This window comes from Stylophora pistillata, chromosome 2, assembly GCF_964205215.1.
Source record: "Stylophora pistillata chromosome 2, jaStyPist1.2, whole genome shotgun sequence".
Classification (NCBI taxonomy): domain Eukaryota; kingdom Metazoa; phylum Cnidaria; class Anthozoa; order Scleractinia; family Pocilloporidae; genus Stylophora; species Stylophora pistillata.
The window spans coordinates 29,639,966-29,667,348 of NC_142520.1; the positions used below are offsets into that span (position 1 = coordinate 29,639,966).

The 27,383-nt window shown below is 37.7% G+C and overlaps 1 protein-coding gene across 3 annotated transcripts in view; it reads right to left on the minus strand.

The window, feature by feature from the left end:
• Positions 1-151: 151 nt before the first annotated feature.
• The window catches only part of LOC111324492 (protein scribble homolog), a 38,642-nt gene continuing 11,410 nt past the window's right edge, over positions 152-27,383 (minus strand). Inside the window, exons 14-37 of one of the 3 annotated variants that reach the window (XM_022928063.2) lie at positions 27,125-27,224; positions 23,748-23,884; positions 23,104-23,238; positions 22,098-22,271; positions 21,733-21,954; positions 21,302-21,335; positions 17,792-17,916; positions 17,344-17,433; positions 17,100-17,180; positions 16,070-16,321; positions 15,661-15,753; positions 15,228-15,323; positions 14,907-14,987; positions 14,241-14,414; positions 13,835-13,918; positions 13,355-13,465; positions 12,899-12,958; positions 10,061-10,177; positions 8,216-8,395; positions 7,488-7,748; positions 4,546-4,602; positions 3,174-3,227; positions 2,350-2,371; positions 152-2,160 (exon numbers count right to left, since the gene is read on the minus strand). In XM_022928063.2, coding sequence (XP_022783798.2) covers positions 1,823-2,160; positions 2,350-2,371; positions 3,174-3,227; positions 4,546-4,602; positions 7,488-7,748; positions 8,216-8,395; positions 10,061-10,177; positions 12,899-12,958; positions 13,355-13,465; positions 13,835-13,918; positions 14,241-14,414; positions 14,907-14,987; positions 15,228-15,323; positions 15,661-15,753; positions 16,070-16,321; positions 17,100-17,180; positions 17,344-17,433; positions 17,792-17,916; positions 21,302-21,335; positions 21,733-21,954; positions 22,098-22,271; positions 23,104-23,238; positions 23,748-23,884; positions 27,125-27,224 — 3,078 coding nt within the window. In that variant the 3' untranslated portion in view covers positions 152-1,822. The remainder of the gene's footprint in view (positions 2,161-2,349; positions 2,372-3,173; positions 3,228-4,545; positions 4,603-7,487; positions 7,749-8,215; positions 8,396-10,060; positions 10,178-12,898; positions 12,959-13,354; positions 13,466-13,834; positions 13,919-14,240; positions 14,415-14,906; positions 14,988-15,227; positions 15,324-15,660; positions 15,754-16,069; positions 16,322-17,099; positions 17,181-17,343; positions 17,434-17,791; positions 17,917-21,301; positions 21,336-21,732; positions 21,955-22,097; positions 22,272-23,103; positions 23,239-23,747; positions 23,885-27,124; positions 27,225-27,383) is intronic. The other 2 variants (XM_022928072.2, XM_088747970.1) reach the window with 2 other exon arrangements.

A 27,383-nucleotide genomic window follows, 5' to 3' on the forward strand; every position in this document is an offset into this window, starting at 1 on the left:
CGGTCGAAAGAGGTAAATAAAGGCTCCTGTTACAGTAGATGCTAAGTAACTGTGACCTTCACAAGAGGTAAAATAAAGCGTCCTGGGATTTACTCTCCCTTCACTTTACTTACAAAATTGAGAAAATGTAACAAAGGACAAACACGATAAACACTGTTAAATGGTCTGTATATTTATAAAACTCTTAAAGCGCCATATTACAGACAGCACAGAGATAACATTTAAAGCTAGCCTTGTTCCCAGGTCCCAATTTCAATTAAATCCAGCAAAGACCGGGGAGCAAGGGTGCTCTAACAATGGGGAGTAATCAGAAATATAACGAAGTTGAAAGGAACTGATGAAAGTTACATCTCGAGACACTTGCTGACTCTTAATTCAGATGTTTTACAAACGTAACCCCAAACCCAGAGTACGATTCCAATTCTATTTTCTTTAACATATCAGTAAAACTTGGGTAATCAGGCAATTAAGTATGTTAAATTTCTCCCAACTGTACCTTGAGCAATGGACCAAGACAAGTAAAGAGAATTAATTGTATCCGTGCTTTGGGGTTGCTCTTTATACTGTACAAGGATCCAAAATACCTATCTACATCGATTTACGACTTCGCGACGAGTTAAATTGATTTTCCACTTAAGAATAAGGCCACAAATCTCAACGTGAAAATTTCAATCGCGTGTAGTATGCTTGCCGCTTGAGTCACATTGGAAAGACGCGCAATACCCCCATAACGCACTGCGTTACGGCACGAAACAGGTTTGAGGAATGTTTGAGCACTATCTCCCGTCGACGGGATGCCTTTTGGTGACAGGAGCAAGTACCAGTAGAAGACAAGCATTCATAGCTGTAGCAACATGAACACGACCTTCTCCAAACTCTAACACCGCTATCGATATTAAGAAATCGTGTCAAACAAAGCTTAACAATGAAACATTAGACTTAGAGACATTCCTATAGTTTGGGATTTTTCAAGAGCTGTTTGAACATGATTCTGAACTTGAAGTATTTGAGTTTTCAGATTCACGCAAAAACCAGTGGCCTTTTCCTGAGGAAGTCATTTCAGTGCCAAACATGACTTTAAGTTCGAATACTCACTCCATGTTTAAACTAAAAAATACATTCTATTAATCGATATCACATTTTGATAAGGAAATGAAAGTCAATGATAGAAATCTAGCAAGTAAAATGCGCGAAAACAAAGATAAAATAAAATTAAAATGACAAGATTCAGGCAAAGCTCGCTCGGCGACCAACTTCCTTCATTTATCTAAAAAATCTACCCTCTCTAACTAAAACATTTACAGATAGAATAAAACGAAATTATCCGAATCCCGATTTCTAAAACCTAGATAGCCGATAAGAACTCGCTAGGTCCAATAAAACTCCCTCCCAAACTTCTGTAATAATTTGTTTGGTCTTAACCTCTGTGACTGAAAAAAGGACAACTTCTTGGTAATTTACATCGGTTCCTTTTCAATTTGAAAAGAAATCTTAAATTACACCATAAAAATTCCAAGATTCAAAATAAAGCTATATGTTACAAGTAAATTTCGTCGTAAACTAAACTTTCTTTAAAACAAAGGTAAGTACTTGAAAAGGATTAAAACGTTCAGATTCGCGAGTCTTCTGGTTTTCCCACAATGCATCCCAAGCGTCCTCGACAGAAACAGGCCCGTTCCTGGGCTCCTTTTCCCTCTTCGTATCTCATTCCAGTTTCTAGTTCATTCAGAACCGAATGAGAATTTCCAGCCACGTGAATAGTACTTCTCAGTATAAATTGATAACCACATTATGTTGATTTTGTTGACGAGCCGCTGGACCTTCACCCCAGACCTCCAGAGCTGCCGTCGTGAAGTTCATTATCACTGGCTTTTCTTTCCCCATCCGGGGAATTGATAGCGAGGGTCTCGAGCGAAGAGGCGGACATTGCCTTCACCTGGGCAATAACGACTTGCGCTTTCATGGCGTCTTCTTCGAGTTCACGCATTCGCTGTTGTCTCATGGCCGCGCGCTTCTCTGCCTCTAGCGCACGTCTTTCGGCCGCGGTCAAGGTGCGTTTTGGCGACTGCGGAGAGGAAGCATTCGTGTCGCTGTTTTGACGTTTGTGATCGATATTCATCTTTTCAGCTACCTCAGCGTCTCTGTTCACATGTTCCGATCCTGTGGTAATAAAAAGAACACCCCGCAACGATTAATCAAGGCGAGATTACGTAGACCACATGGTCTTAAAACAAACGACAGTAGAAGGTGTTTAGTGGCGTTCAGATTCTTATTCAACAACGTAGCTTTCAAAGGAAACACTCAGATCCTTCGGGCAATGATTATTTTCTCTTAGAAAGTATTATTTACCTGTAACAGCTCTGTTTTGACCCTGAAAACACAAGAAAACCACGAGAGTTAAATGAAATATGTAAACAGACTCTTAAAGTTTCATTGTTATGCTCCCTAGGTAGCGCAGTTATCACTTTAGAAACAGACAATAGTCCATTGTGACATTACTAACAATACTATAGGTGGGTTGCGTAGCATCTGTGGTTTAATTTTTTTTTCTGGGTTTCGCGTGAAACTGCAAAATAACAACGCTAAAAATCAGACATATTTCGCAAGAGAGATAAAGCCGGCGAACCACATCTTAACCTGGAGTCCTCGGGATTGTTTGGAGCCGTCGAAGCAAATCATTGGCGAGAAAGTTACGCAAATAAACGTGTTTCTTCCCACGGTAATTACTTTGGTGTGCTTCGAAAGGTGAACAATCAAACAAAGAGTGGAAAGATAGCGGAAATTAAGGAAACAGTTTTCTACGTGTACCTGAAGACAACCTACCATCAACTGTTTTGCTTTTTAAAAACATTGCGAAAGTGCTGAAACCATTTCGTGATTTTATTTTTTTTTCCTTGGGTTAGTAAGGCTGTCTCTCGAGTTATACTTGTCGAGCTAACTTTCTAAGGTCAAACTAAGGGCAACAACCGTTTTGTAAATAAATGCCAAGCATAAGGGTTTCCAAATAGTTAGGAAATTACGGGTCAAGAATAGCACAGCATAATCTGATGCGACATCCCTAAAACGTGATTCTCTTACTGCCTCGTGCGGCCGGACGGTAACAATTGGAAATTTGTTGTACGACGCTCTATGCAGGTGTATGGAGCAGAACAGAACGGAAAAATGTTACTTACAAACTTCTCCTCGCCAGCTCCTTTGCTCTCCTCTAGACGTTTACGAAGAGCTTCCTGGAACACAGAAGCAATATTGTCGATTATTCATACGCCACGAAAACAGAAATACGACCAAACATCTCCGTCAAAGTAAATAAATATTCTTGTCGCGCAAGCTCACTACAAAAATATCACACATTGTACTTGAATAAACTGCGTTCTACAATATTTTTTCGATGACCCTCGATATTTAAGGGATAAAAGTTGATTCTGAGAAACGCGATTTAATAGAATTCAGTTTCCGTATTCAATCTTTACTCTTGACTTGTTAACTACGTCAGACGTATGGGAAAATCATCATTTGTCATCGTAAAATATATTGTTCATAAATGATAAACTTCGTGTAAGAGTGATCTTCCCAAAATATTCTAAAAAGTTGAGAAAGTTTGAGAGAAATTTGAATAAACCACGAGTATTCATAATGAGAAAATGAAAGCAATGTTCAAAAATAGAACACAAGGAGCCTAACAAAGAAAAAGTGGGAGAAACGAATATCTCTGTTTTCAATGGTTACAGACGTTGGAATGGAAACAAATCTGGTAACAAAAAAACGATAAATAAACGCTGCTGACAAAATTTTATGTACCGCACTTGCGATCGAACAAAACCTGAATAAGTATTTTGCAGTTTCACGGTCCTTACCATGCTAAACACACAAATCAATGATACACTCCTACACCAGTAAACAAACTTTGTAAAATCAGCCATTCGAACGTATTTGGAATCATCCCACATTCTAACAATGATATCATCTTTAAACAGTTATCTTCTGCAGCGAGTGTCTGTTAGGCTCGACCATTTGCGAAAATGAAGCAACGCCGCAATTCTAACGCAAACAACACCTAAAATCTGACGATTCTCAGACTTAGGCAATGCACCTTCAATTTTTTATCAAGAAACGAACGAGGTTTTTTTGCTCTTTTTTTTTAAAGGTGTTAAACTCAATAGCGATGGCAACGTTTGAAATGTACCCGATTTCGATTATTGATTAATTCACGTGTACAAAGTAAGTCTCAATAAAATTTCAGTACCAGGCTAACAGTCTACAACAAAATGATGACAGCAGTCAACGTTACCTGCGAAGGACTTCTAAACCGACAGCCCACCAAACAGACGGTAAACATTTCGTGTGGAGGCATCAAAGCGAAATAGGCAACTCAAACAGATAGAAATATTTTTGCTGTCTGACGCCCGTGGAAGAAAGGAAGTCGAATGTAAATTGCAAATGACGCGCGAAATATAACCACAAATCGAATGAACTGAAGCATAACCTTCTGCCATCCACTTAAAAGGTACAACCCCCAAGAAATTGTGTATTTGACGGTCCACTCACCTGTCTCTCTTTTTCTTCTCTCTCCCACCTTTCGGTTTCTCTTTTAGCCTCTTCTTCCTAACAAAAACACAAAACAACAAAGATTAAAATACCAATTCATCTTTTCGCTTTGTAGAGTGGAAGGACATCGAAACTTCGAAGGAAAAAATGGAGGTGGAGCTGGATCACATATATTCCGCCAGCAGCAAACAAACGGAACAGTTCTTAAATATAGCAATTAAACATGGCCACACTTGAACTTTTCTCGTAAATTAGCAGACGATGAAATGACAAAGTACTTTTTTGTTGACGTCAATTCACAGATAACCAACCAACATGGGGGTAAAAAGTCAGCTAAAACAAACATCAAAAGCACAAAATAATTGCTGTACACGAATAACCGAACGAAATGAAAAGTACCAATTTGTTTTTGACGTACTGTTGTAGAGTTGACATAATATCAATTTTAGCCTTGTTTCTAACGTCAGAACAATGTACTCAATCGATTGAGACCCAGTATCAATCCTTACACTTCAAAATCTGAGAGCAACTTGCCCTTAACAAGCGATTTAATTTCTAGTCTGGAACACCCTACCAACACAGTGCATGTCATTTGTTCTTGATATTCAAACAAAGGAGAGTTTTATGAGCAGCGAATACGTCACAGCTATTGTTTACCTTAAATCAGTTATGCCAACGAAATTGTCTATTTTTGTTCACAGGCGATTCCAATAGACTAAGAAACCCGAGAAAATGACAAATAATTGGGCGAGAGTGTTTTCAGACGAAACAATTACACCAGACCGTCAGTTAAATTAAAAAGATTCGATGTGGTGCTAGGTTTTGGAATGGAGTAATTAGCATTTAGACAATGTAGTTGGCACGCTCGCTGCATTAGCTCTAATATTAGAGGTTGACTTCTTGTTACGGGGAATGGAAATTTAAATCAACAAGTTAATTCGACAAAACCACCAAGCTGTTCCCACAGGAAATTCTTCATTACCATCTCTGACCTCCGTTGAGTGCAGAGCAAAGCCACTCCTTTCTTCAGTCAGTTAAAAAATAAAACTAGAGACATGTTCCCTCCACTAAATTTTAACAGAGCCGCTGATAATCACCCAAGGTGTCCTTTGGTTCAATATCTAGCCCATTGTTCGCTAAACAAATGAACGGCTCAAGTGCTAACCGAGTGCAAATACATCAAAAGCTTCCAGAAGCCCTTTTCAATAAAGTTAAGCACTTTGGGAAATAAAATTTGGCCTGGCTGTCATCATTAATACCGAAAAACGTCTCCCGAGTCTCTTTGGATATGGTAACAGGTATTTCATTCCTTCGAAGCAGCAACAAGATGTAACTTGAATTTCCCAGAAAGAAAACAATTTCAAGTTTCTTACGTTTCTTTCGTCGAGCGAATGTGGAAGAAGAGGAAAAAGCCTTTGAAAAAAGGAATGAACTAAGAATGCCAAAAACTGATGTGTATGTTCCAACTTTCTTTTGGATAAACTGTTGTTTCACGGATTTAAATATTCACGCGCCATCATGACTTTCCATTAAGAAGAAGTATTTTCTTGCTCCAAGAACTTCCAAGGTTACTGGAAAGCAAAACTCTCAACGGAATCTCTACCGTCAGTAAAAAAAAAAAGGCCCATCTAAAGAGCGGTACCATTTCGTTTATCGACCGACCCACCACCGCAACCACCCACCCACCCCTGGTGAGTATTATTAGTTCAAAGATAAAGTACCTTACATCCCTTCAAGTCAGTGTTACATTTACGAAATTTTTTTACCCCTTTATCATAAGAGAATATCTCGAATATTTCACATCCCTTCATTATGGGATTAGCGATCAAACAAGTTAAATCTTCTCGGAATTTAACAAATGAACTCTTTACGAGAGAGTCTACCTCAAATCCGATTAAAGAGATTACATTAGCATTTCAAACAGTTTAAAATGACACCATATTCTTCCTTGCACAAATATGTGTTACCTTAAAAATATCCTTTAGAGTAAGTGAAATCAAGATCAGCTTTAGACATTCGGAAAACAAACGGAGAAGGAGGCATACATTTGACAGGCAAATACCCTTCATGCGCGTGATTCACAGAAAGTCAGATGCGACAGTTCGACAGAAAAGGTTAGCAATTAGGCGTTTGCTCAGTTCAGAGCTCATGGACAAGAACATCGGAATTACTTCAGAAATTAGAAAAGGAAATTGCAAGCAGAGGACTCGTTAATGACTACTTTCGCCAGAACATGACCTCCTCTAAGCTGAAGTGTTAGCAACAGTAAAGTTAATTTGAAACGCTCGGAGATATCTTACCAATCTTTAATCACGATCTTTCAAATGCGTTAAAGACATTAAAACCAGGACTAACCATAAATAGCCTTTGGGTGGTTTTTTCTTCTCCTTTTAAAGTGGTGCGAAGCTTGCCTATTTTACGCTAAAGCATTGACTACTACGCCAAAAGAGGTGCGATCAACACGCTGTCACGTCAACACGGCAAGTGATCTTGTAGCGCAATAAGTAACCAGGTAAGAGGCCAGTGTCACGCATTCTAATCGGGACATTCCGTGACAGGACATTCCACTCCAAGTAATCCCAAGAAACTCAGTTCCAATTCTCACACAATGAATATACTTCATGAAGAGTTGATCGTTATGAACAAAATTCAATTTTCTCGAACATCGTCGCCTACCTTTTGCCTCGTTTGAGCATGTCATTTAACTGTTGGTCGTTCTAGCCAACTGATTTGCCTCCGGCCAGTTGGGATTCTTAACAATTTATGTTCAATTTGAATTATTTATTTCTGTTGTTTATTGTGGGCCTCCTGGAAAGTAGCTTGTAGCTAAGTGTGGTGCCACAATTAGTGAAAACTTATCTAACTTAACTTCTCCAATTTTTTCGAAGCAGGCATTGATTACTTCAAGAACAAAAATGAATAAATAAGCAACCTCCACCGACCTGTCTTTTAATCTCTTTTCTTATGTCATCGTACGCTTTTTCGTTTGATGGGATGACGTCTGGTTCCAAGGACTCCTCGCTCTGTGATTTTCCAGTGTTGATTGACGCTACGGGACTTGCTTGCCAAGTCGCGTGCTGTCCCGCGGGAACTTCAGCCGGGTCAAACCCGTCACAAACGAGTAATGTTAAATCATCCCCAATCCCTCTAAGCGATCGCACGGCTTCCAGATGTGTGGCGCCCAGAAGGCTAGTGCCGTTGACCTTATGGGAAACAATACATAATGATTGGCTAAAAAGCCGGGCGCATTTACGTGAACACCTGCATAAAAGGAGCCCCTCGAAAAACGTCACTTCATGGAACAGAGTGATAGACAAAGTGATTAACTTAAAATATAATTAAGTATACATTTACTGTACAGGCATAACAGAATGTAATTCTCCTCTTAAAGTGCGAACACCAAATACTTAATGGTTTCACACACCAATGTACCTCGCTTCCGGAACTCATATTTTTTAGTAAAGCTCGACTGGTGTATAATTAGGAAACTATGAGGGACGAAAATCGAAGAGCATTCAAAAAAAAAAAAAAAAAAAAAAAAAGAAAAAGAAAATACAATATATGATGTGCTAAATAGAACCTCTACAAAAACAAAAATGCAATATAACGAGGACAGACAGTAAATATTGGGCATAACATGCGCAAAGGAATTGATATCTGCTTAACAAACCTCCAGCAATCTTTGTCCAACTTTAAGCCGCCCGTCTTTATAAGCTACACCGCCCTCGTTCACTTTAGACACGAATATTCCTTCGTCTGACTTGTCTAACGGGTTACCCGGATGTCCTTTGGCGCCACCTCTTATGCTGATACCCAGTCTCTCTCCTGGACCTTTGTGGAGATAGACCTCCTGTTTTGAGGAAATACAAAACCCAGTTACACGTACTTATTTAATTGGTCACTAAGTCTCATACATATTCAGTTGAGTAAAACTTTCGCGCAACCAGACATACAACATCGTCGTCTGATGATGTAGACTTCACGAACATTATACGCACAAACTTGGCCTCTGATTGGTTAACCCATGGAAAGCCAACATAAAGCCGTCGAATGGAGTGTCGTATGACGAGAAATATGCGCATGCGAATAAAAATAAGACTAGAACAGTTATGTATTGCTTGAATTTTTCGACTTAAAATCTTGAAAAGATTTTAAAATCCCAAGTCACCCAATAATCATGAAAACAACAGTGAGTAGGTTCATTCGTTCCTGTAAGTTCCGATTTCGTTGCCTCTAATGGGCTCACAAAAACAACGCTATTGTTTCTAGAAAACAAATACAGTAAACGAAAAGCCAACTGCAGAGAAAAGTCCGATTGTGTTCAGCTGAAAAACTGTTCTTCCGGAGAAGACAACAGTGGCTTCATTCATGGACAGTTCGTCGGAACCAAGAATAGAATCCAAGTAAATCTTTTCCCATCAGGTCTACCGCTACGAATGGCTGAGATGAAAATTCTCCCTCAAACCATTTACACACTTCCTTTACGACACCCTGGGTGCATTCTTCGTAGATCTGTCCCTTTCCTAGACCTGATCTTTTAGGTAACTCTCCTAAGCTACTTTCGTGTATTTACACCAAGAAAAGAAGAGAGAAAATAGAAACGAATCACAGCAATGGATCACAGGATTAAACATCAGATAAGAGTGCTAGGGATCAAACAAAGCACTATAGCTTAACCCAGATCACTCAACTCCGCCTGTTAGGCGATCAATAACCACACGAATGGCAATGTAAACAAATATTTTACCAACAACTAGACATGCTAAAGTTAAGTTGAGCCACGGATTGAGCCACGAATACAACAATGAAGCTGAAAGCTAAGATAATGCATCAAAACAAGCTACCACCCAGATTTTTTATTGTAGCTGGCGAGAATAAAATGTAAGGCGTGTCTGGTGAAGGTGGTGATGTAAAAGGCTTGGCGAGATGCCGGCCTTCTTTGAAGGATTAATAAATGTACGACAAACAGAAGGAATATCTGCGTCGGGGCGTCAAAAACTCTTAAAAATGCGGACAACGACGAAAGGAATACTTTTTAAAGAATTCCAAGCATCACTATTGAAAAAACCGGTAAAATAAATACTGTAAATTGAGAGCGTTTTATGACAATTACACTCCAGCTTTTACAGGAGTCTACGGAAAACAATGAAAGTTCACAAATGTAATCAATTGAATTCAACTCTATTTACTATTAGCACGAGAACCGCCGAAACAAGTCTCAGGAATTTTGTTCTTTTTTTTTAAAGGAGCTAATGATTAAATAATTAGCAGGAGTGTTGCACGGTGTAATTGACTTCAGAGAGGTCGTACTCTACTCTCGAAGACCATAAAAAAAGTTACGCTCCGATACCCACTTTTTTGTTCACTTACATATTAATGAACACGAAAGTGTGTTGAGCCAACAGATAACGAATTTTAATTTTAAAACTCTCTTTTTTTTTTCGCGCGAGAAGATAAATCTTTGTAAGGGATAAGAAAGTAAATAAGTAAAGGAAGACACAATAATTGTGCATACCTGAAGTCCTTTAGGTGGTGGGTCATGGCGGACCAGAAGTTTTATGAGTGACACATTTGCTATGAGAGCTGCCACTGCTTCTTGATGAGTTGCGTTCCTCATGTCTTTTCCATTTACCTGTAACCAACAAAAACGTTGGATGGAATTGGATTGGAAAATGTACTAATCTAACTACAAATCAAGACCCACCGAACTACAGACATTCCAAAGTACTTCTGACAACACACACACACTTTATTAACTCAAGAACTCGTCAGTTAGAAAGCTGTCTGGCTCAACTTCATTTCGTTGGACGGAAACGGTATTGACCTCCTTATAACCCTTAAAAAAAAACTAAAAATAACGTGACTTCTCGCTTCTCTTTCAATATTACGCAAGCCAGTTACCTAACATGCACAGTCGTCTGTCATCTAAATTTTCCAAATTTAAATTTACTTTGAACGATTTGAACTATTTTACAGAACACAAAGGAAGTTACATGCGAGGAAGACAATAATTAATAACTTTAGTCAATTTAGGTCAAAATCCAGCCCAGTAACTTAAAGAGAAGGAGAGACTCAATAGGTAACAAGACAAAATCCACCAAACGAAATAAGAAAACGAAATAAGTAGAAAAATCGTAACTTTTCTAAAACTTTAACACTTGCTTTATTATATAGTTTGTTTCATGAGAAAACCACCCACATCTAATTTTCTTTCTGCACGGAAATGAGATCAATTGACTGCCTCTCGTTCAGTACAGCAGGCACTCAACTGCCGAGAAAAACTACACAGCTAAACTTGCAGAACCCAGCAGCCATAAGCAAAGGAAGAAATTTAGTTTTCTCATTTCACCTTTCTCCGCAGAGAAGTCGTAGAGGGCCAGCTTCTGACCATATCCACTCCAATCATGGTGCTTCCGATGCTTAGTCTCCGATACATTCTGTCAAATGCTCACTGAAACTGTTCTACGTCAGTTTTTCAATTCATTGATTGCTTTGACAGCGCTACAGAGCTTAAATAAACAGCTCGATCGTCAGATATGTATTCTGGCGAACACTGCCAATTCCCGAGTGAATTGATTCTTTTCAGTGTCAAAGTATTTACGTTTATGATTCAAACACATATAATTACCCCGATGGGGGTGACGTCTTTGAGGAGCCGACTGGTCTTTGAAGTTGTATAGTCGGCGACCAAACACATATTAGCCGCAGTATTCACAGAAAAGCGCAAAAAAGAATGCTTTTGGACACATGTGTTTAACTGCAATGGCGGTCCCTTTGACAACGAGCTAGCTGGCAGTTTTGAACCATTAATTAGCGTAATTTCAACAAAAAAGATTGAGCACGAAAACTGTTTTTTTCTTTACCGTCTGCGGCATTATCTGACACGAAAGCATGCGAACCAAGAAAGGTTAATCGTACAACAAAAAATCGCCCGGACTGAAAGACAACTTTGAAGATTCCTAAAAACAACAGCCCTTTAGAGAGTCCTTCATTTCAAGTAAATTAGATACATGTTGTAGTTACATATAATGGTCAATACTTGTCGGTATTATTTTTTCCCAACCGAATGTGCCTGCTTCCAACATCAGAAGCTGTCTAGACTCTATTCCTCTCTCTAAGAAACGAAAAGACATTTTAATCTTACCTTTTTTTACGGGATTTTTTTACCAAAACTTAACGCACGCAAAGAAGTTTTAACTGTTGTGTACCCAAGTAATAGGAACTTCATTATGTAATAAACAGTAACATAGCTATGCTATTGACAACACAAATGCACTGTTTGAAAGCGTATAATAATACTTTCGAAAATTTCCGGTTCTACCAAATGAAGAAAATCTACCCTTGATTTCAATCATCTTACCACCAGCAATGTTTTAAGACTGATGCGTAATAGTCATCATAGCGGGCAAGGGACAGCTTCATTATCCATTTTAACAAACCATCCAGATGTTGGACTCAGCGGGTTCTTTGTCTATCAGCTCTGTCTACTCAAAGACGCTTCCATACACTTTGCTTAAGCCTTATGAAACGAAAGTTGCGCTTGTAAAACGCCAAATTTCCTCTATGTTTATATTCCCGGCAAATAAATCCGACAATGGACGAATAGCTAGCTAACTTTTTTCGCGTACAACTTGGCCTCATTGAGAAAAATCTTGCTTACTTGAAACAGAACCGTAACTCTGAACATAGGTGTCCATCGAACTACAATCATAAAACTCCAATTTTGGGATAAAGATAACATGTAACACTTAAACAGCGAGTCTCTTTCATCAACGGAGTCACTTCCGCAGTCAAACAAACTCATTAGGCTCACTGAAAGTTTAAAAAAGAGTTGGACAGGCGGATTCCTTTCCAAAACTTAGCAAGCAGCCAACAAAACATCCAAATATTTCATTTGTCCTGGACACAATGGTAATAAAATATGTCTGAGCATGTACCGAGAAAGAGAACAACTGCATTCAATTATCTCATTTCCTGATAATAGCACAAAAATTGACGCTTTAATTAAAAGAGAAAAAAAAGAAAGGTGGATTCACCATTCCACACTAAAGAAGAGTGGTTTTGTGACTTACAAAATTGGCATGACTCCACTAACTAATGAATCTAAAGAAGAGGTTGTTACGTAACAGGTATTTAGTCTTGTAACTGGTTTATGACAAGCTTGATCTCGCCCTGATCGCGCCTCTTACTCAGCAGTTCGAAGTTGTACCTCTAATTCTCATTGGCTCAATGCGATACTATTACTGTTTTGACGACTTTGGATTAGGTTTGACGACTCAATCAAAATGTACTCTATTACCACGCCTCGGATTAACGAATCATACCACCTTGAGTCAACACTTGATTCCCTTACCAGCATTATTCTATCTCCAACTCTCAGATGAGTGGTGGCGGCAACTCCGTTTGAAACAATCTACAAAAAGCGACGAGAAAGAAGTGATTGAAAGTGAAATAAAAGCTACAGGGGGGTTAGTTTCTAAAAAAACCGTGAGTGCTGCGTCGATGAGGGATATCACAAGATAATTTGCATGGTTTTATCAACTGAGTTGAAAGATGACGTTTCACGCGTTCGTTCGTCCATCGTCAGATCGAAGCCAGTTAGGTTGTCTTTAGCTCTTCCGTTTTCCTCACACGACCGAAGAGAGAAAAGCCATTCTTTTTTCAAATTTTTACCCTGGTGACTAAATACAAGCCTTGTCCATTAACAAATCCCTTAAATCACATGTGGAACGATCAGACCACACAATGAACTGTGACCTGTGCCTTCAAAAACGATTTAATAAATTGAGACACAGTGACAACATCCTACCTTTGATATAAATATCCCAGGTTCGTCCATTCCAAATGGATGACTGGCATGATCTGAACCTCCAACAATACTAAATCCTAGCGGACTGCTTCCTTTCTTCAGAACAATTTCCTGAAAAGAAAAAAATTGACTTCATGATGCACATCATGCCATAACGAAGCCTAGCAACAAATCAAGAATTTTTTCGAATTTTTTAACTCCCTGGGTCTGATTGCTAATGCGCAAGTTTAAAATCAGTTACAAGAATTTGGTGTATGATGAAAATAACAGCTTATAACTGAAAAGTTTGAGGATTTTCATCACCTGTTTTCTGGATTATTTGTGCATAGTATGTGGAGTAGTTACATGTGAATCACTTCTGGGAGTTAAAGGGGTTGAAAATTGCACAAAAAACACAACGAAACACCCCAACATCCGAACACCCGAACACCCGTAAAGTGGTATTGGTAATCTGTTCGTGTAAAAATCAAAAATCATCACCTCAATATCCAGTTCGGCAGTCCCATTTTTGTCCGTGTGGTTTACATCTGCTACCTTCTCTGGCGCTACGTGGTTCAATTCAGGCTTGAGAGAAATTTAACAGTCAGGTGATTACTTTTCAGCCTCGATGAGCGTGTGCATTAATGACTACGTGCGGATCTGCGAGTCTATGATTTATGGAGGTTTCATCCCATTTCAAGTTCGAACCTCCTACCCTTGCTGAAATAGGGCGAGTTCCCCCCCCCCTCACTTAAAAAATTCATCCCAAATCTTTCACCTCGTAGGGGGGTGAACTCGCCAAGGTAATCGGGGCCGAACTTCCAATGGGGCGGAACCTTCACATACCGCTTCTAATCGCAAAAAAGAAACAGTGAATAAGAGCCAGAGATAAAGTGACTCAGCTTACCTTTGGTGGTAATCTCTTGTTGAGTACAGTCTGATCCTGCAGTTTAGAGAGAGGTAACATTCTCTTATTTATCACACGTTCACGAACAACAACAAGCGTGACGTAGGAAAGGCCGCCTGTCAACATGCCTACCGCGTCCTCATGTCGCGCGATTTTCATGTCCTTGCCGTTTATCTGACAAAAAACAATGAAAACAAAAAACAAAAAAAACAGGGGATGAGGAAATAAGAACGGAACTTACGTGGCAAAGATAACATAAAGCACGAGAACAATCAGAAGACTACTTTCTACTGCGAACTGATTGCAGATGACATTACACTACTGAATAGGGCGCGTTCGATTAAGTGTCGTAAATTAAAACCAAAGTAATCCCAAAATCTATCAGAAGAAAGGAGAACCAAAACAAACTCAAAGGAGAGCCAAAACAAACTCAAAGGAGAGCCAAAACAAACTCAAAAGAGTCAACCACACTGCCTAAAGCGTAGGAAAACGCGGGCGACCAAGTCGTGATTGGTTTCAGTTTTCCATCTGATTGGTTGAGAGAGTGGCGCTAGTTTTCTGGACCAATCACAGAGCAAAATAAAGCAAAAGCAGAGCAGTTAAGGATTACTTTCAACACTCCATTGAAAATTGCTCTAACAACTTAAGGCAACAACTGAGACTCACCGAAAGGACTTTATCACCAACTTGAAGTCTCCCATCTCGCTCAGCTGTTCCACCCTCAGCAATTTTCGAGATAAATACTCCCTATAAAGTAAATACGATCGATGAACAAAAGACTTTGACGCTTAACTTTAAACAACAACAATGCCTAGGATCTATCGAAGGCTTAAAAAAATTGCACCTGTCGGTTATGACGAAACCACAGACCCGCTCCAGTATCATCTGTCAGGTTATTCACAAACTGATTATTGAAAACCAATGCATCAATGATGCTCTCAACGGAAAATGAAATGAAAAAATTTGATCTGAATGAATTCCACATACCGAGTCGCCATCCTTATAAGGCGTCGAGCCACGACCCCCCGCAATGCTAAACCCCAGGCCCTTCTCACCTCCTCGCTTTAGTGTAATTGTCTCTTTCTGGAAGACATAGATAGAACATCTTTATAAATCATAAAAATATTGAACAAAATCCCTAACTTACCTCCTATTTACTCATTTGGTAACAGGCCAATCAATTGAAAATTGTAAGTTAAGAATATTTTAATCACATTTTCTCTATAGCTCACACTTTATTTTTACTTGAAACCTTCTCTTTTATTACTTTTGGCTCCAACAAAATGCCCGTCTTTCTCATGAGAGAGGTTTAGTAGACCTCGCAATAAATCCTTCCTAAAACTCCAGATTAGCTTCACGGTACGTAAACGCAAGGCGTATCATTTATTAAAAGCAAACGTTCCACTGCCATCAAGAATACCTCTGTTTTAGTTTGAATCTCCTCCATTTCAGGCTCCGGAGCAAATCTGACACCCACTTTCTTGGTCTCCTCCTTTGGTGGCTCTTCGGGCACCTGCAGCACATGACACAATCTGATCAAACTACTGTTTCTCCTCCTCATTACCGGTCAAGCCGTTTGACAGATGCGCAGTGAGGACAAAAGCCTGATTCACAATGGTGACATGACGACACTAGCGTTACGAAATAACAAGTCAAAGTGTTTTTATGCTTATAGTGTGAACATGGCTACATAGGGGACCAGTATTCTCGCAGGTAAAACAGACGGCGGTGAGAAGTCTTATGATCAGCGGTAAACCGCCAATACCCGGCTTTTACTGAAACCCCTGCATAGTGCAATCCCTGACGCTAAGTTTCACTTTGAACCTGACCTTTGGCAGCTCAGGTTCTGGCTCCTTGTGGACTTCATCAACTTCCTCCTTGGTAAAAGCTTCTTCCAGAGCTTCATCGATTAAATCAGCATCTTCTGCAACCATCAGGTTTTCTCGAGATGTTTTAGTAACCGTTCTCTTTTCCAGATCCTCTCTTTCTCTAACGACAACTAAGTGGATGTCATTTCCAGCATTTTTCAAGACATGTACCGCTTCATGGTGTGTGGCGGTGGATATATTCACCCCATTCACCTAAAAAAGGAAAAAACTTCATGTTGCATTTATCAGGATGATGAATACAGACGTCATAATGCATGTATTCAATCAAACAAAGGAATCTCTCCTTTCTCAGATACCGTAAAACCTTCAAATTCAAATGTATAAAGAAATATCATAATAATTTAAAATCGGCAATATTCTTGACCCTTTACATCGTAACATTAACATTCAAATTCTCTGCACTGTTCTCTTCACATTTCCTGTCGTACTGACGAGAAGAATTTTTTGACAATCAGGGTTTGTTGGCATGACTCCACTAACTAATGAATCTAAAGAAGAGGTTGTTACGTAACAGGTATTTAGTCTTGTAACTGGTTTATGACAAGCTTGATCTCGCCCTGATCGCGCCTCTTACTCAGCAGTTCGAAGTTGTACCTCTAATTCTCATTGGCTCAATGCGATACTATTACTGTTTTGACGACTTTAGATTAGGTTTGACGACTCAATCAAAATGTACTCTATTACCACGCCTCGGATCATTTAGTTGATTTGGTGATCATTTAGTTGATTTTCATCATCTTTACATTCGATTCAAGGGTAATATTGTAAGGAGAGATTAGAACCAAGTTAGGGGGGGTTAATGTCAACAGCGATTGACGTGCATCAGTTTGTAATGAACTTACAGACATTACCCTTAATCAAAGTTTGCTGCAGTTGACCTTAAAGTGCCTATTTTTCAATTAAAGTGCTTGGAAATAAACACCATAGAGCATGAATTTTATAATTCATCTATCGTGAATTATAAAGTTACCTTGATGATTTTGTCGCCCGTTTTAAGAATTCCGTCCTGGCCTGCAGGACCATTTTCTGAAATCTTCGAGATAAAAATTCCCTGCAAGAAACGAAACAAAGTATGAATTTTTCCATATTGTTACAAAAAGTCGCAAGTATTCTGCGCCAAAACAAAATATCGAGAAAAAAAAAACGGTTTTAAAATTTGAACCCAAATGGCTGACTAAGCAGCAAATGTAATCAAGCATGATCTTCTCCCTAACCTCGTCATTTCCCAGATAGGGGGTGGAACCTTTTCCACCGGCAATATTAATTCCGAGGCCCTTGTTATTCCGGTGGATCGTGTATTCAATCTGCAGAGGAAAGAACAATAATCAAAGCATAAAGAAATACAATTCGAGAAACAGGAAAGCTTCCACAATTCAGGTCCTACCCCAGTTTATCCCTGGATGTTTATTTTTATCAAAAACATGGGAGCTGTACTCAATGTATTTTTCGATGGGGCATCGTGACTACAACAATACAAAGTACGACACTTGTCAATTTACATTACTTTCTCTAAAACGTGTTAATTAGCTTCAAACCCGCAAACCCAAAACAGTTTCTCTCCACTTCGAACGTATACTAATGCTGACATAGTTGAAAGGTAATTAAACCCCACCCTTCCCTCCCCTACTCCAACACAACCACCACACACAGACTTCTTTGTACCTCCTCCACGACTTTTGTGACCGTGACAAGTTCTTGTTCATCGTCACTTTCAGCTTTCTTTTCCTCACTGGTGAGACAAACCAATCCTTTAGGGGGAGTCGGTTTTCTTTTTAGCACTGGACCTTCTGAAAAATACAACACAGCTCTTTGTTAGTAAAACAAGATAGAAATAGTTAACATTCAACTCCGATGCTCGACAGTCACTGGTAGAAAGTGTCAGCAATTACCAGCCAAATTTTTTAGAAACTAATCAACAACAAACCGATAGCAAACTCAACTCACATGTGAGTGAAAGTAACCCTTCTCATCTCATGATATAAGATACAGAAACAGTTGCGTTGAGATTAAAGTTAATCAAGTAAATCACATTCGTTTGTAGCAGTTGACGCTGCTCCCTATTTCTGATCAAACTAGTGCAGCGCAGAATAACTCTCGATAACCAAATCATGTTTTCCTGAAAGCTCACATGCTCCTGGTCCTGGATGGAAAATGGAAAGTGGCCCAGCGAGAATACAACAACGAGCTCTACTCTAAGCAGGTGGAAGGTGCCTTTAACCTGAACTTAACTTAACGTTTCAGCCCGACATTCTTCTTCACTAATGATGAAAAAAATAAAAATATGATTTCGTGCATGCACAAGTTGTTCATTTTGCAGCAGATGTACCGGTTATCGTTCCTTTAAACTATGAAAAGTTTGTGTCGTTAAATAAACATTACTAAAAACAATTAATGACACGATTTCAAAGCACTTTCTCGACAGCCATAACCACATTTCCTTTCCTTGCAGTTTTTAGGATGGAACTATGTACCAAAACCAGTCACACCTGATCCATACGTTTCACTTTAAATTTCAGATCTTATCTTGTACTCAGTAAAACCATACGACAATTACAATAAAATTGAGAGTAATATGTAAATCGCAATCAAATACTCGCGGACAGATTTTGTTTGGTTTCACTTTTGGCAAACGGCAGAACATTGAAAACATTTTAACGTTACTTAACATTCAATCCAAATTAAATATATTCAATTTCACGTTAACTGTCTGAGTAATTTTCTGAACATTATTTACGGCACTGTGCAAAAGCTAGGAAAACCAACGCAACCAGATTCTATTTGCTTTTTAAGCTAATTTCTGTATTTGAAATGAAATAATGAAACTTTCAGTGCACCAAGTACAAATTCCCTTCGCCAGTTCTAAGAAATAAAAACCAGCTTTCAATAACGTTGAAACCATGTTTTTAGAATTAAAATCAGGCTTGTGTTTACAGACATGTCAGGATTTAACAGGTATCACACCTGTAATGACAAAATGGAATTATTATTATTCAAGCTTTAAATTATTTTACAAGGAAAAATTTTGGTAAGCATGGTAACATTCCCCATGAAAACCTATTCTAAATGCAATTTTAAAATCTTTACCAAGGAGGACATACTCCTGTTACATTACCATTAACAAACCATCAGTTCAAAAAAAAAAAATACTTCACGAACACTTCTACTTCATTAAAAGATAAATATTTTCTTAGGATTTCCTGCAGAGAGAACATCTAAATTTCCAACAAGTAATTCCACGTTCTTCAAAACTGAGATTGAGAGAGCAAATTGAAAGAAAAATACAACAATCAAGAAGGTGAAGACTGGCGCCTTTTAACGCCTCTAACTTTGCAAGTAGCAGCCATCAAAAGTTATCAGTCTAAAGATGTATTTGCATACATATGTGATGTCTGCAACATAGACACCATATGGACAAATGATGTGAAAACTGTGAAGAAAACATTAAAACACCCATCCTAACCTGACCAAACCACTGTAAAAGGCCCATATGTTCCTAGCACAGAGACAACCATACTTTATAGCTTAGCAGAGAGCAAGAATCTCGAAATTTTGAATAGAGTGGCCAGAGCACATTGGACACATACACACAGGTGTAACAAAGAGCTTGATATGCAAAGCAGGTCTTTTTTCCTCAAACATTACATGTGGCAAAAATTGATAAATAATTCAAAACAAAGCCTGTTGTTATAAACATAATGGAAACTCAATGAAAGATCTCTACAATGACAGAAAAATCAGAAACATCGGCACTCCCATGTTTCAAATAAATTCAAAAATTTTCCACGGACAGATTTTATAAAAATCATGAAATATTTCTATTTGTTTGGATTACATGCTCAGGAACACCAAAAAAAATTATTTTGTTTAAAATTACCCATATAACAATTTTCATTAATATTCAGTGCACTTCACATAAACGGAACACAAATTTAATGCTTTCAACAATCTATCATTCACCACTTACTCCCAAAAGATGCCACTGATAGTTTCAACTACAGAGGTTTTGCACAGCAGCCGTGTTGGATGGCAGGAACAATGAAAATATTTTGCATAAGAAAAAATTTTCCCATGAGTACCATGGGTAAAATAATCTATTGTTCCTGCCATCCAACATGGCTACTGTGCAAAACCTCTATTAACAGCACAGTTTATATTACACTGAAAATGTTTTTTACACTCTTTTCAGTCCTGAGACCAAAAAAAAAACGTTTTCTACCAGCAAACATCCTGTAATTTTACTAGTAATTCAGCTCCTAAGAATTTTGTGGGGCACAACCTTCAAAAAAGGACTTTCAATATTGTGCTCACCAGTTGTGATATTGTATTCCTGACATAAAAATAAATTACCTCAATTACCTGTTTCGAAGGCTAATTTATGCCACAATTTAGGAATGTGACACACATAAAATAATAGAGAGCTGAAAAAAAGAAAAAAATCACCAAATACCATATTTGATTTCTTGCTGGTAAGTGGAAGTCAGGTGATATAAACCACTTCAACTTTCGCAAACTTTATATTCATTGAGAAATCAAGAGAGAATATCATAATCACTTTTTCACGTATTGTGGCACATTCTGTGAACTAAAAGAAAGATTTTGGTGGAGTAAGAAGTGCTTTAGCCCAATCACATGCTTGTGTGATTTTTCAGACTGTTCTGTTGTAATTTTTTTCAGTTTTTTTTTTCTCAATGGCCTCCAAAGTGATAGTGAGAGTATGACAGTTTATGTTCTTAGGCATAAATATCTCTTGGGCCCTTCTCAGAGTCACGTTAATCGGAGCTGCTAAAATGTCTCTAAACATGTCTGAACAATGTCTCAGACATTTTTATGCCTACGAATATTACTGTTTTATTGTAATTTTCAGTAACACAATTGTCTTTACTCTTTATAGCTTTTTTTGGGGTATTATTATCTCTTCTTTACTGGAGTGACTGAGGTAAATCCTCACAAGCAGATTGGTTTTAACTTGGTTAGGATTCTGTCATACAGTCTGTTTCCACAAAATGGTTATAAGCCATGTTTTGTTTCTTGAAAACCAGCAAATTCAAAAGAAACAGGTTTGATCCAAGCACCATGTAATAAACACATAACTAATCTAAGATGTTCATACTTCATGCAATGAGGATGACCACACTTTAAACACCTGTCATAAATGTTACAGACTCCACATACCTTCTGTTTCCCCATCAAGTCTGCCATCTTCATTCTATCAAACAAAACAACATCATGTAACTGATATCACCAGAAAGAAATTCCATTTGGTTGTGTGTTTAACAAATTAACTCACAAGAGGTACCAAGACAGAATTTCTCCGTATAAAATTAGTACAAAGTCAAGAAGACAAGGAAGAGAAGCATAAAGAAATATCAATAAGGGGATTATAAGTTGATCTAATGCAAAATTATCTGAACCAAAATAACCAGCTTTATATGGCAGACAGTAGGGAGAATTACTAAATGAGATTTTGGGAGTGAAAGGGCTAACAATTAGTCGCCAACCTTCACAACTTTTCATGTAAGAGTTTTGCTAAGCTCCATGAAAACAACATTTGCAATAACTGAGAGTATGGCTTATTATCATGCAGAATAAAAGTTGTGGCTTACAGAGTCATTTTTGTGTTCTTCGTCACCCTCACGGCTTCCCGCTTTGGCTAATATTTCCATGACTTTGTCCTGGTTGTTTGACTGGAGATCAATCCTCTTGTTTTTCAGATAGTGCGGCGTGTCACGTCTCCGTAATTTGTCATGCCTTTCTGTTTCAGGGTGGTCCTCTCCTTCAAAACGAATTCTTTGCTCTCTTTCACCATCATCTTCTGAACCTGAACCCTACAAGGGAAAAAATCAATTTAAGATTAATATTACACTTTTCCTCTCTGTGTATCTTGGTAAACAGACACACAGACTCACACCACTCATATCTGACAACAACCAAATACATTGAATGTTGAAAATTTGATCATGTGTCTTACCTGTTCTGCAGGTTGTTTTTCATTCTGTTCTGGTGTTTCCACAGAAAATCCCACTCCCTTCTTTTCACTCCTTGCTTCTGGAACTGTCTCCTGTTTCTTGTCAGATATCTCAGGTTTTAATTCAAAACTTGCTCTTCTTGGTCGGAATTCAGTATCAGATCCACTTTCCTCATCCTGAAATGAAAGTAACTTCAGTTATTATTCAACTACACTCTGTACAGTAAAAATAACAGCCAAGACGAGTACAAATATCATGCAGTATTTGTACTTTAGAGAACCATTTAGACAGGTTTTCTTGCATCACACAAGTGACGAATTGGATTGAAGTTCCAAAAAAAATGGTAAATAGTTTAAATCATTTTTCTGACAATGAAGAGTTGGAATGGCTGGTGAATATTGATCCAAGTTTATTAGATAAATTAAATGAAGAAAAGCAGTTAGACGACAATGAAATTTCATTACTTATTGAAGAAAATAGAAACAGCAACACAACAATGCACCAATTCTGTTCCACTTTGCATACTTCCATCACACACTCCCCGTAAATAAATATCCAAGAAATTCGCCCCCACTGAAATAGTAATTTGGCATGTTGGATAATATATAACTTACGAGACATTTTGGTGTGTTGTATCACTGAGTATTTTAACTCATTATTTGTATTTTGACTCGCCCTATGGGCTCGTCAAAATACGACACAACTCATAAATATACTCAGTGATACTACACAATAAAATGTCTTAAAGAGATATGTTTATTGTACACAGTCAGGCAAATTGAAGACCAAGAGATAACAGGTCTGTAATGCAGGTCAATTCATCTGCTGATGACATACTCTACTGCAATAACATTTCAAAGAATGTTATGTTTGCAGGACCCTTGATTCTGTAGCTTGTGCACCACAACTGAAAATAAAGCACCATTTGCACTTTGCAGCAGAAAAGTAACTAAGATGTTAGGTGTGTTTTTCAAAGTTCTTTCAAGGAGAAAGCAATAAGATACATACTGTAAAGGACTTGCGCGACTTGAGTATCACTCCGTCCACAGGATCCGCACCCTTGTGCATTTTGTGCATGGTTATCTTTGGATGGCGAGATTTGAGATCCCTTGGGTGTGGGGTGTCATGTCTGATAAAATGACTCTGCAAAGAAATAAATATTTATTACATCATTCGCAAGAATTAACGTTTGTTTTTTAGCAAATGTTAAAGGCTTATAATGATTTCTTGATAGATAAAAAAAGATCCAGAGATATAATCCATTTGTAACCAATGAAATACAAAGAAAAATATGATTCCCCCACAAGGAGTGGAACCTCCGACTATCAAAGTTTTGCTGACCAATGTTCTATCATAGAGTTACTAAGTATTCTGATGACCTCTAACTCAGACAACAGTCATGGAGGAAGTAAAAAAGCCCTTACAACTGGCATTACCAAAAGAAATTCTTTGAATCATGTGTTTACATTTGATGGTGTAGTTTGATCTTTCACCACTAAAGACAGTTTCTACTCAGGTTGTCAAAATTTCAGTCACCACTGTGACAGCACCTGGACAACTGGAAACATCATGATCAAAATGAAATTAATTGATGTTCATGGGAGAAAAGGTAAAAGGTTGAGTGAGTACTCAAGTATTTCAGTCCTGCTCACCTCTTTATCACTGTCTCCAGAATCCTCTGCAAACTGAACAGCTGGAAGGCTTCCGCTCCTTGGGCGTTGAATGTCCATCTCATCATGTGCAAGGTTCTCAAATGCCACTCCATGTGTTAAATCATTTGTGAGCATCTCTGAAGAAACCACGAAAATTCAGATGTAAAACAATGCTTGGAACAATAGGTCTTAGGCTAATGTGTCTAAGAGTCTATGCTTAACTCTCATAAGTGACAAAGACAGAATTTCTCCATACAATACCAATACAGTATCAAGCAGATCAGTGATGAGAATAAAGCAAAGAATCCATTGGGATTATTAATCATCCAATACCAAATTCTTCCAGCTCATATCATAAGAACTGTATGGAAGGCAGTATGGAGAATTATCAAAAAGATCTTGTGAGTAAAAGGTTGAGACTCCAGAACAATTATATCACTTAACAAAAATCAAGAAAATTGCTCAAAATGCTGCAAGCTGGGACATTTAGTATCCACAACGAAAACACAATTTTCAAGATGTTGTGTATGTTATGAGTGGTACTGTTAAGGCTATAATCAGAGCAAGGAATGTAAATAACATGTTCTCAGTGTTCAGTCTAATGATCTGTACTTAATATGCAGAGACTCTATTTGTAAAAAGTTCTGACCCCTCCCCCCACCCCCTCATATAGTGTACACTGGGGCACAAACTTTTCCACCCTACATTCTGCATAATAGTTTAGGATTAAGTCAAAATGATGACCAAAATCTCCTTCTTAAATTTGAGGTAACTTCGTACACAAAAGTACAACACTTATTTACCTATTTTATTTTAAGTAAATCCAACTAAAAAGAATATTTTCCTACAGACATAGAACATGGACTTCTACATTAGAACTATGCAGAACAGGGGAAATTATGATGCAAAAATAAATCTACTAGACACAACTTGATCTAAAGTTCTTACATCTGATAGAAAATAGACATTTCCTAAACTATTAGAGACAAAACCTAATGAATGGAGAAAATTGTTGTGTATCTACATAAACCCTGAGTACTAACCATTGAACAACACATTGAAAGCAGAATCCAAGAGATTTTAAGAAAATAGTTCTAACAAGATAATTCTAGCCAAAACAAGAAACAAATTTTGCTCCATCTTTTAGGAAAACACAACTGCCTTTAGCATTTGCAGTTTAAGAGAAAAGAAACCTACATTTTATTTCCAAACATACACAAAAGACAAAGAGTGTCATTCAATTAAAGGGTAAACTCAAAATTTAGAAGCTATGGATAGATTGCAACGAGACATATTAGAATTGCAGCCTGGCACAGAAAATACAAATTACATCTGAAAGCACTGAATATATAAAATGAAATTACTACAAAAAATAAATCACCTTGATTGACACCATACGTCCCATTTTGGCAACCCATGATAAAATAGAGCCATTTACAAAACTTTAGGGCAAAAAACTCTCAATTGCTTTGAACTATTTTGCATAGATGCAAATTCATGAACGTTTCTAAAGACATGGTATATAGCGGTTGTTATTGAATAGTTGGGTGAAAAACACAACACTGGTTACTGTACAATGTATGTTGGTTCCATCATTATTATTCAAATTTTCATAATTAAAGTGTACATATTATGTTTTTACACCTGCTTTTGATTACATAGCATTGAGCATATTCAAAACAGCAAGCTCTTTTTAAATCCCCAGTATTTTGAATCTGTACCCAATGTCTATAATAATAAAATGACCAAATAAAAGATAGATAAGTCTTTCTGTAGTAAATGATCCAGTTTTATGCCAATCTAAAGCCACAATATCATTTCATATATCAAACATATAGTTAAAACAAGTGGAAACTTTAACTGTCTTTTAAGTACCAGAAGAAGGATTTAAATGCAAATAACTGCACAATAATAATTTAGTGCCAGATCCATCAAAGGTAGAATAATAAACAAAATTCTTTCTTCCTAAAATTTCATTTCAACAAATTAACACTAAAAGGAAAAGTAATTCAGCAGACAGATGATAATCCACAACTCCAGTTTTTATTGGTTGGTTACAGCTGAAAAATGGTGTTGAAAACAAAAGGGAAAACAAAATAGTGACAAAAATTAATCTCACTTTTGTCTAAAACATGATAATTCAAAGAGCTTCATAAAAAACCGATGTTTTCTCCTACTCTTTTTTATAAGCTTTAAAGTTCTGTGTATTGAAATACAATGTATTTAAGGCACCAGACAAGGACTAGAAATTCTAGAAATCCATATTGGAAAAATGGCCAATGGTTAGCAGAGAGAATTAATGTACAGATTACTGCTGAATTTAAAAGGAACGATCATCGATAGCAAGAATTTAGCCATCATGGTGAATACCCTTATACATGAGGTGCAATGATTTCTCTCACAATTTAGTCACTTTGAATCTGGATTGCGACGTTTCAATTGTACTCTTTGAGTCTTCTCCAAGCACTGAAGAAGACTCAAAACACCTTGATCCACATCCAAGAGACAAACAATTACAGGGCTCGAAATTGCAATGCGACCAAAAATTGAGCTCTGGCAACTACCTTTTCAGAACTGGTCGCCAGCTGGCCTCTCGCATTTTGTCCGATAACTAAAGAAAACCATGACTCAACTTTTGCTATTAAATCTTTCTACTAGGAAATCAATCGGGCATGATAGCTAGTACACAACTCACCTTTCCGTCCCCAATAAAATGATTTCTGAATATTACAAGATAATCATAAAAATTGAATGTATTTTGACATGTCGATACCGCATTCACGGTGTGCCATATTGTTACAGCGGCTTCTCCCAAAACTGTTCATTTACCGCAAAAATGGCGGCAGATACAAATCAGTTGAAGGAATTACATGAGTTCTTACGTTTACAGTTCAGGTAAGACAGCAATGAAGATGTAAACAAACAAAATAAATAAATAATAATCTTCTGAAAGCATTTATAAACAATTTGGAGAAAGAATTAGTGCTTTACAGCCGAAAATAACACATTCACAATTAGGTAATTTTCCCGGATTCCAGCTATGATCTACATTCCTGTAAGTGTTAATCATGTTGTTTCCAATTGTTTTTGCTCTTCGATTGTGACTTTTCTTGCATGCAAAGTAAGGTATAAAATCATGTTTTTGTGTAAATTATAGATAAAATAAGTTGGCGACCAAAATTTTTCCGTTAGTCGCCTGCTGGCTCCTGAACAAAAATGTTAATTTCGAGCCCTGAATTATACTTCACAATTATAATTCAGAGACAAATTCAACTCTCATCCATTCAAGCAAGCCTAGTGCTTGAAAAATTCTGTCCACAAAACTGACAAATTGAATAGCAGTGTACAGTATGTAGGCATATGAACCATATCTTTACCTAAACTTCCAAGTCCTTGTTGTGGTAAAAGGAAACATGTGAGTACTCTACTGTTAGTCTGCTCATCATCGTCTGTTTGGAGTTTTAGCACTGGTTGAGACTGGTAAAGACAAAAAGGATATACCATTCTATTACACTTCAATGGATTACTGTACAAAACAAGTCACCAAATTGCAGTTGATACAAGTAAGAGGAACTGAAGTTAACTGATGAGTTGCTCAGGCCTTCTAGCTGAATTTTTTCTCTGTTAACTCTCAAA